The 10845-nt window shown below is 41.9% G+C and overlaps 1 protein-coding gene across 3 annotated transcripts in view; it reads right to left on the bottom strand.

The window, feature by feature from the left end:
- mtmr14 (myotubularin related protein 14) overlaps positions 1-10404 on the bottom strand; it is a 67950-nt gene extending 57546 nt beyond the window's left edge. For 2 of the 3 annotated variants that reach the window (XM_078543248.1, XM_078543249.1), the window contains exons 1-2: positions 9952-10404; positions 5680-5828 (exon numbers count right to left, since the gene is read on the bottom strand). In XM_078543248.1, coding sequence (XP_078399374.1) covers positions 5680-5828; positions 9952-10068 — 266 coding nt within the window. In that variant the 5' untranslated portion in view covers positions 10069-10404. The remainder of the gene's footprint in view (positions 1-5679; positions 5829-9951) is intronic. The other variant, XM_078543250.1, reaches the window with a different exon arrangement.
- Between the last annotated feature and the right edge of the window lie 441 nt (positions 10405-10845).

The raw sequence follows: 10845 nt of genomic DNA on the forward strand, positions 1-10845 counted from the left end.
GACCAGAAATACTATTCTTGGATCAATTCAATAATCTTTTCAATATGAATTTCTTAGTGCAGCCCAAACAACTATTCATTTGGCAAAACAACCTACATTATGACAGAATATAATGAAAGAGATTGATTCAGTTTCTGAATGTGTCTAGCTAAGACTTGGCACTGATTTGACCACATTCATGGTATTTATTGATAAAACATGTAACTACAGTACATCTTATGAGCTGATTTAAAACTCAATAGAATGAGTATGAATGGAAGTATGACCTACAAGGATGTTACAAGCTTTGATCAGATGGAGTTTCCTGGAATGGAAAGGTTGGTCAGTAGAAGCAAGGCTCCAATCAAGCTACAAATAAAACTCCCTGCATTCTTTTCATTTCTTAAACCTGTCATTCTCTTTCCTCATCATTAACTCAATATGCTTCCATCAATCCTGCTCTGCAACCAACGAATAGGCGGCATGCACAAATAATCCAGCTGACTCTCTTTCCCTTCCCCTCACTATGGATTAAACGCTTGTCCCCTAGAAGACTGGAAAATAGCATATAATTATAGTGAAAAGAAAAATAAAGTTTATGGCACTTGAAGGAAACGCAATCCATCTTGGAAATAATGGAGAATACAGTTTCGTTCCTGTGATGAGGGATTTTACTATGGCTCTCAAGAAATTGTAAAGTTAAAAGCTGCTGCTGTTGGCACCTTTATTGCTATTGACATCTTTATATAAATTACAAGAATTCCACTTCGTATGAAAGGAGTTATTCGTTTGTAAAACTAGAAGGCACTGAGTATTTGACAAAGTCTATAACAGATGGAAAATGAGAAACACAGGAAATAATTACCTAGGCAATATCCTGTCAGAGAATGGTCATTCACTGTAGAACCTCCCTGATTTTTATGCCCTGTGCCCTCCAACAGCATGTCTAATTGCTATTACTTGGCAATGAGCCTCAAGAGCAAGTACCAGAGAGATATTTGAGCTTAATTTAACGGACACCGCATTGAGTTCAATGCTGTTCTTAACAGACACACACACACTCCCAGCTAGAGTCAAAGCTTGGACCCAGATGAATTAAAGCAAAATGCTGAAAACACATTAAGCAGATTGTTTTCCCCTGGTTTGAATCTCAGTCAATTGCATGACTAAAATAAGAGAACTCAGGAACTGAAAATGTTGGGACTCTGAAGTTTGGATGTCTAAACTTTTCCTGAATAAAATTGTTACATCAAGAACCACTCAAACAGGTTTAAAAAAAATTATTTTGGCAAAGGCATGCTACTACTGGTCTCAAAATGGCCAATTGCATTTTAGAGACTGGTTTGTAGAAATCTGCATACCAACAGAATAATCACGCCTATTGCAACAAAAGCAGAACCCAACCGTAATATTTTCAAAGAAGTAAAATGGAGTGCTTCGGAATGGAACACTTTCCAATTTTATTGTCAGGTACTGGCATTAAGCAAGCATGGATCGGGTGTGGCAGGGCCAAACACATAGTAATTCTTTACTCTGCCAGGTCATGCACTCTTAAGCTAAAAATCTAAAAAGAGCATCCCCGATTCAATGAGTATGCATTTCCCATTGAGCACGGATAATGCTATCAGGCCAGGTGACCAGAAGAGTCCCACAAAGAGGGAAGAAGAATGAGTCATTCTACCTCCACAAGTAACAAAACTTTTAGTGTGAGAAAAACCTTCAAAATACAAAACTCTGGTGGGCTAATTCACATAAAAAACTGATTGCACTAGTCTTATGCATATAATAGGCAATCAAAGCTGCACCAACAGCAATAAAAGAAACTCATAGCATTAATCAATCACATGCGGTCTTTCTCGCAGGTTCAACAGTCAGCAGAGGAGGAGGAAGCAAAACCAGGTGCAAAGATAATTTTTAGCTTTTGCAGTTCAACCTATTGCATCTATGAGCCGTTCCTCTCCCTCTTTTTCAAATTAAATGAATATTAAATAGCCCTGTCAGCTACACAATTCTTCCTATGACCAGAACCAACCAATTCATTCCTATTTCTTGGGCCAAAATAGATTCCTCTATTTTCTTTGACATCCAGCCCAAATTTGATGAATAAAATGCAAGATCTCCAGATGGCTGAGTGAGGTTTTTTTTAATTCATTTATGGGATATGGGCTTCACTGACTAGGTCAGCATTTATTGCCTATCCCTAATTGCCCTCGAGAAGGTGGTGGTGAGCTGCCTTCTTGAACCGCTGCAGTCCGTGTGGTATAGGCACACCCACAATGCTGTTAGGAAGAGAGTTCCAAGATTTTGGCCCAGTAACAGTGAAGGAACAGCGATATATTTCCAAATCAGGTTGGTGAGTGGCTTGGAGGGGAACTTCCAGGTAGTGGTGTTCCTATGTATCTGCTGCCCTTGTCCTTCTAGATGGTAGTGGTTGTGGATTTGGAAGGTGCTGCCTTAGGAGCCTTAGTGAGTTTCTGCAGTGCATCTACAAAATGGCACACACTGCCGCCGCCATGCGTCGGTGGTGGAGGGAGTGAATGTTTGTGGAAGGGGTGCCAGTCAAGCGGGCTGCTTTGCTCTGGATGGAGTCAAGCTTCTTGAGCGTTGTTGGAGCTGCACTCATCCAGGGAAATGGAGATTATTCCATCACACTCTGGACTTGGGCAGGCTTTGGGGAGTCAGGAGGTGAGTGATTCGCCACAAGATTCTTAGCCTTTGATGTGCTCTTGTATTTATATGCCTAGTCCAGTTCAGTTTCTGGTAACCCCCAGGGTGTTGTTATACAGCATGTAACTGGCCACACAGATCAGAAAGTTTCAGCATCATTCCCCAATCTATGCTGAGTTAGTTGATAGTTTGACAATAGTGTTGATGCCGCAACTGATCCAATGGTGGAGCCAAAGATGGAAGTCCAGGTGTGAATTTCCAGTAAGGGCAGAATTAGTCTTGACTGTTATCCATCCTGCACTCAAACAGGTTATCACCACTCTGCCATGTCTCATGTGCATGAATCATGCACCTTGCTAAGATACTGTGGAAGCTATGCAAAAGGAACCATGCTCCTGAAGTCAATTGGTACATAAAATATGGTAAAAAAAAAAAATTCATATGGTGTGAGATACCATTACAAATGATTGGGAGGACTAAACAGAAATGATATAAGCCCACAGCACAAATGTGCATGATTGGAGCTTACAGAATTAAAAGCTTGCAGATCACCTAACTTCAAAGAGCTCAGTCAATGCTGACATAATAAATAATGACAAAAGTTTGAGATGCAGAGGAAAAGATCAAGGTAAGGTGTGCTTCCACAAAACACTTCACTGGCTTTGAAGCACTTTGGGATGTCTGGAAGCCTTGAAAGATATTATAAATGAAAGTCTTACTTTCCAGGAGCACCCAGGAGCCTCACAATTCAAGAAGGGCAAGATGACAACCATAACTGAAGATGCGAAATGTACCATACGACGGCCAGGCACTATCAAAAACAAGGCTCCTCATTATTAATTTTTCAAAAAGTGGTTTTAACAAGCAGAGACTAATCCTACTTTTATATTATTGCCTAGATCTTCGGAGAATGAACTGACTGCACTACTCTCTGGTGTTTAATAATTAAAAATTAAACTATTCTTCCCAGCTACATTTTAGGCCTTAATATTCCATCCATGTGTAAAGTGTCACCACAGAGAATAGTTTTGAATGCACATGGTGACTTCATGCTTGCTGCCAGAGCAGTAGTTATTCGCCCCAGGAAAGCCAGCACCAGTTAGGAATACCTGGTTTCAAAAAGGCCATCAGCTGAAGTCAGTTATAAAAACAACTAAAGGATCCCTCTTAAATTCTAGAACTCAAAAACACCTAAAGTCAAGACAATTTTTTGTCCTTAAAAAACGAACATCACCATTTGGACCATCTTTTAAATAATTTGATTCACCATTTTTTTTTCTTCTCTATTTGTTTTTATTAATTTTCTTTGAACAGAGAGGGCCAACAACATGATGTGAACTGATCTTTGGAGTTAAGAGTCCAAAAGCGCAACAGAAGCAGTTGAACTGATGTGTTGTTTCCCATAACCTGCATCATTAAAGATCTCAACTCACAAAACAAGCTCAGCAATACCTCCCAGCTAGATATCCGATTTCAACAGTACAGTTGGAAACAAACTACACCCCTCCTCAAAAGAGAAAACTCACAACAAAAGAAAAATGAAATTTAAGGTTTCTTAAGGTGAACAAGTTAAAAGAGATAAATGGAAATCCTGTCGGAGAGAAGTGCAGAACCTCTTCAAGATGGGCATTACTGGAAGAGAAGTGACAATTAACTCAACAATCATGGAAAAGCAAAATACTGCAGTTGCTGGAAATCTGAACATGATGAAGGGTCATCAACCCTAAGTTAGTTCTGCTTCTCTCCACAGATGCTACTTGACCTGCATAGCATTCCTAGCATTTTCTGTTTTAATTTCAGATTTTCAGCATCTGCTGTATTTTGCTATTAAGTTTTTTAAAGTTAATTCATCTGAATTGCAGGCTCTGCTGAACTACTCCAGGCAGCACTTGTCTCCAACTGAAGTCAAAGGCAAAACTAAAATTACCAGCATGCTTTCATTTTTCTGAGGAGATAGATATGTTGTCTTGAACAGCTTTAAAAATCTTTTTTTTCCCCAATTTGTTCTTGGGATGTGAACATCGCTGGTAAAACCAGCTTTAATTTCCCACCCTAATTACCCTTGAGGTGGTGGTGGTGAGCTGCCTTCTTGAACCACTGCAGTCCATGTAGATTATGTATACCCTCAGGGCTATTTGGGAGGAAGTTCCAGGATTTTGATCCAGTGACAGTGAAGGCACAGCGATATAGTTCCAAGTCATGATGGTGCGTGACTTGAAGGGGATCTTGCAGCTGGTGGTGTTCCCATGCATCTGCTGCCCTTCTAGGTGGTAGAGGTCATGGAATTGGAAAGCTCTGTCGAAAGAACAATCCATTGCTGTTCCAACACAATGTATCACAGACAATTCCTCATTGAGTTTTCAACCTCAGCCACTTCATTTTGGAAATAGAGGAGATGGAGGTGATTTTCCCGCAGAAACATTGGGGAAAATATATTTTTTTAAAAAGCAGGCAAGTATCCCCAATACCTTTCCCTCACTGTTCTTTTATACAAGCTGCTCATCTACAATAACTTATTAGTTCTGATGAAGGGTTATGTCTGAATCGTTAACTTGTCACTCTTCTCCATAGATGCTATGCCTGACTTGCAGATAGCTTCCGGCATTTTCTGTTTTTGTCACCACATAATCATTAGTTACAGAGCTGCAGCAGTTGAGGCTTAGGGCAAAACATGTCTGCCCATCCGCTCAGCTAGAGAAAGAGGGGAACCTAAAGCTAGGAAAAGGGGAAAAAGTAACGAATATTCAATAAGCCAATTTCACATTGTCATTTTAAGGATGACAAAAAGACAATTTTGAAAAAATTATGACGACAAAACTTATTCAAAAACATACAGCACATCATTAGAAATTAAGGCTTCAAAGGCTGCTGGGAATGAATAAAATTCCTTCTCTAATTTCTACTCTCGTTTCCACAGCAACCCTCCAAAACAACTTAACTTGCAAGTTCTCTGGGAAACATAATAGGCATCAATAATCAAACTAGATTCACACGGTGCTGGACATTTTGCCTACTTGGATTAAATACCATTACCTGTCCTTGTCACCCTCTGTGCTTGCATACTCCATAAAGATGATCTGGCGGGGGTAATGTCCACAAAGCTCTCCATTTGGGTTCTGAATCACACTGAAAACATAGTCCTTCCTGAACAATTCCAGGCAGCGATTCTCAATCTTCTCCACCTGCAACCAAAGAAACAGTCCAAATTACTACAGTGAAGAGTGTCAACCTGCAGATAAATCCACTGTCTTGAACATAACATCTAAAGGACATCACTGTGAGAACCTAATAGTCATTTTTCAGGTTCTTCTAACTGACCTTTATATAAAGATATTATTGCATGTGATCCTTCTTTCATACAATAAAGAGGTTCTTACTCATGTTTAGCAAAGCAACTGCCTTTTAAGTTGTCCATGTTCCCATGTTCTTCCAATCAACTCTACTGTTCAGTCACTACCCCATGTGCACATTTAAGCCAAAGTACAGGGTTCTGAGCTTAAGGGTGTCAAAAGAAACTGGCACACAGTGATTGAAGTTCATATGTACAGCTCATGAAGGACAGAGATACTGAGTTTTAAAGATTGAAATAAAGGATAGAAAAGAAACTTACATTTGTAGAATATCTTTCATGGCCTCAGGATGTCCCAAAGCACTTCACAGCCAAGTACTTTTCAATGTATGGAAATACAGCAACCAATTGGTGCACAGCATGGTTCCACAAAGAGCAATGAAATAAATGACCCTCTATCTATTTTAGTGGATGAGGGTTAATTGTTGACAGAGCACCAGAGTTCTTCTTCAAATAATGCAGCACTCCAACAGTGCAACACTTCCTCAGTATCACCTTAAACTGTTAACCAAGGTTATCTCTTCAAGTCTCTAAAAAGTGGGTTGAACTGTTCTGGCTCAGAAGTGAAAGCACTATCAAACAACCATCCAAGCCTAACCTTCTTGTACTACATACAGATGAGGATGATCTAGTAATGTGCAAATTACTTATGCAGTTCACCCTCAGCACTGAAAAAGTTTAAGCTTAAGGTGGTGAGCTGTACAACTCAATAAAGTCCCTGGACACAAGTAAAACTGGGCTCAGCATGCTTAGGCTGGGGAGAGCAAAATTAGCCAGGTTCCTATTCCTGATTACTATTCCTGCTGTAAAATGAGTGCAAGTGGGTGTTATCCAAGGACAGGACTACAATCACATAATGCCTCCAACCACTGATTTTAAATACATTGTTCAGGGTGACACGTGCCAAATGATCATTGTGGTGAGAAGCAAGAGAGAGTGTCCAGCACCTGTAGAAAGCTTAGTAGCTTGGGCAGATAGATGTCAGATAAAATCTAATACACAGAAATGAGGTAATGAATTTTGGAAACAAGAGAAAGGAGAAGACATACCTGCTAAATGGTACATACATTTCTCCAACAATAGAGATAGAAATATTGGTGTACAATTGTTTGTAATCTACCACAGACTTGTAATACAATTCAAAGTTTCTCAGTTGTGTACTATCTAACAAGATGTATTGTAGCAACTCGCCAAGGCTTCTTTGACAGCATCTTCCAAACCCACGACCGCTAAAGAATAAGGGCAACAGACGCATGGGAACACCGCCAAGTTCAAGTTCGTATCCAAACCACACACAACCCTGACTTGGAAATATATTGTCACTCTTTCATTGTCACTGGGTCAAAATCCTAGCAGCACTGTAGGTGTACCTACAACACACAAACTACAGCAGTTCAAGAAAGTGGATCACCATCACCTTCTCAACGGCAATTAGGGATGAGCAACAAATGCTGGCCTTGCTGGTGACACTAACATCCCACGAACAAATAATAAAAAAGCTAGGACTGGACTCAGTGATATCATTCACTGCGCATTTCTTAATGGTGAACCAGAATTATATTTCAAACATACTGCTGTAAATAGGTCAACATGTTTTGATCAGAACTGGACAAAGTGTGCATTCACAAATGGAAACTAAAATTTGCATGGAGTGGAGGGTAGTTCCTGTTGTAAAATTATAGTGAAAACCTATGATATAGAGACAGATGAAAGGAAGGAATTCAAAATTTATTGTGCAATACAATCTCAGCTCAGTTAAAATTACAAACTTCCTATCCACAAATAAGTCACCACAGATAGCAAAATCCAGTAAAGATGGATCTGAAAGCAAACTGATCAAATAAAGTTTAAAAATCTATAAAATATGCACAAATGCCAATTGATCGCTTTTTTTCAAAAGCAAAATTCTTTGCATTACTATTCAGATTTTAAGCAAGTTTTCTAGTTACCCTTTGAGGTTAACAAGTATATTATGAAAACAGCAGTAAGGAAGAAAGGAAGCACAGAATCTAGTGCTGCATGGTGAAGGTAGAAGTTAGTGCTGATTACTGACAAGTCACATCACAAAGAAATAGACAGAATTCCAAATACAATTAAGCATAAATCTGTGGCTCAGTTCCACAGTACAGTCAGTGCTCTCAATGCATTGTGCAACACTGGTGAGACATTGCCTGCTGAAAGGCACTGAATGGAGACTGGATAAATTGGCAAACAAGTCACTACTGAACTTCATAACTGATCAACAAAGTCACTAGATATTGCCAGCTAAATACACAGAAAACTGTCCATGAGTGCTAGCCAAGTGGTAAATAATCAAATGCAGGAGAGAAATGAATTCTTAAATGTAAGTAAAAGGATGCATAGAGGTGTTATGCTGAGCACACGGTATGAAATTTGAAAGTTCAATACCTCTCTACTCAGCTCGTAATGAGTAGAGTCAGGCAGAAAGTACAGCACTGAAGGGGTAGTACCCTTGATGGCAGGCTTCAGTTTTATAAAGCCATGGTTTGCACCATGGTGATCAACTCTGTTAGGCATAGCCTGGTGGGGCTCAGGAGCCCCACTCTAGCATAGCAGTCTCTGCCACATTTGCTGCACAGGAAGAATATGGGCTGAGAGTGTGCACAATTCACTGGCCTCTGGTTTCTCTGGACCCTCTTCTTGGCTAGCTGAGCTTTTTGTTTCTGCTAGGCTCCTCAAATGCCCTTATACACAGTCAGCCTCCAGAGGTCATGGCCGTCAGCAACTGTTTCCCAGTTGTCAGTATCAATGTGCAGGTGTCCTTGTATGGAAGTATGACACCCAGGAGGTTGTGGGCCAGTGGCCAGTTCAATGTACAGAGGTCTTTGATCATCCATCTGATGAATGTGGCTGAGCCAGCATGGACATCACTGGCTTGGCAATGAGTGTACGCTGATGGAATTCGTATGCTATAGGACATCTGAGTTGGTGACCTTGCCCTGCCAAGAGATGCCGAGGATTTATCTCAGACAGCAGTAGCCTTTTCTCTTGCCTAACATATGTATTTTTAATGCAAAGCATGCTTTCAAAAATATTGTGGAAGCGAGAGTCCCTTAGAGGAACTGTTCCATATTCACTTAGTATTGAAGACGGAAATCAAAAGTATCTCATTCTTCAAACATATTTTCAACGTGCAAACGTTGTCACTGTCCAAAAGCATGCTAAAACAAATTGTAAATCTAGCACTTGGAATGGCATAAAATCTGTTTTAAACATATGTATTCAAGTTACTCCCACGAGCTTTTCACTAATATTTCATACAGTTAAATACTCTTTATCCATATAAAGTGCACTTCACACCTCAGCACAGGGTATCACCTTATCTAGTAATATCACCTGGAGGAAAGAATAAAACACCAACAGAAGACCAAACAAAAAACGTTAAGTAAGAATTCGGATTTATATAGGGTGTCAGGACATTCCAAACACAACATTGGCTTCACAGCCAATTAGGTACTTTGGAGGGTAGTCACTGTTGTAATATTGTAACACGCAACAACCAATTGGCACTCTGCAAAATAGCACAAACAGCAATAAATGACTAAATAATCTCTTTCAGTGATATCAGTTATATAATAATTGGCCAGGACAGAGCAAGAAGGGTCTGGATGGCCTGGTGCTGTTACTCTGGGTCTGGATGGCCTGGCGCTGTTACTTTGGGTCTGGATGGCCTGGCGCTGTTGCTCTGGGTTTGGATGGTCTGGCACTGTTACTCTGGGTCTGGATGGCCTGGCGCTGTTACTCTGGGTCTGGATGGCCTGGCGCCGTTACTCTGGATCTGGATGGCCTGGCGCCGTTACTCTGGATCTGGATGGCCTGGCACCGTTACTTTGGGTCTTCATTTGATAATGTTACTCCAGGTTTGGGTTAATATTTGGCTTTTTAATTTCTGGCTTGGGACGACATCCCACTGTTACTTTCAGCAATGCAGTTACCTTGGGGTTGGCCTCCTTGGCTCGGTACTGGTGTTTGGAGAAATGCTCGATCAGCTCCCCGATCTCCTCGCCCCTGCTGCCCAGCGCAGGCCCAGCCGGGTTCGCCTGCTGCCACATCTCGCAGGCCTCACTCCACTCCCCGATCCGCACAGCCTCCACCGGCCTCTCCCTGTAGTGTACCACCGGGGCTGCAGCCCATGGCCCAGCCGCTGCTGCCGCCGAACCGGCCCCGACCTTCCCTGCGGCTCTCACCGCCCAGCAAGCCAGCCGCTTCCGGGGGAGCACGGGCCCAGCGCCCGGCCTCCGAGCGCGGTCCCCGCGCCGTATACTGGCGGTGAGGCTCGTGGGGGGGGGGGTGGGTGGCGGTGGCGGTGGCGGTCTCTCTGGCGAAAGGCCTCTGAGACTCGGCAGCGACTCAGTGAGATCCCGGCTCCGGACTGAGGAGACACCATGTGACAGGCATCGTCATGGGAAACCGTCCTGACCTCTCACCCCGCTGACGTCACCGGCCCCAGCCTCACCTCTCACCTCATTGCTTCACGGGTTGTTGCCAACCCTCCAGGATTGTCCGGGAGCCCGTTGTCTCCAGGGATTCGCCCTCCAGGACCAAATGCTGCCCGCAGCCAAGAGGGAAGTTATAGGACATTTAACTGTTTAATTATTCATTTTCCTCGAACACTTTCATTTCCTAATTTAAAAAAATATTAGACATGGAATAAAATGTTGGTTGGCTAACTGTCAAATGAAAGGCTGACCAACTGTCAGGTATTTTAAAGGTTTGCCCCTATTTTGATTCTTTGCCCCCCGGTCCCTTAAGGGACACCTTTTGTCCGTTATTTCTAGGGCTGCCTGTGAGAGATTGAGTCTCCTCACTTGCCCATGCTTCATTGTTTT

The sequence above is a fragment of the Cetorhinus maximus genome, chromosome 6, assembly GCF_964194155.1.
Source record: "Cetorhinus maximus chromosome 6, sCetMax3.hap1.1, whole genome shotgun sequence".
Taxonomy (NCBI): domain Eukaryota; kingdom Metazoa; phylum Chordata; class Chondrichthyes; order Lamniformes; family Cetorhinidae; genus Cetorhinus; species Cetorhinus maximus.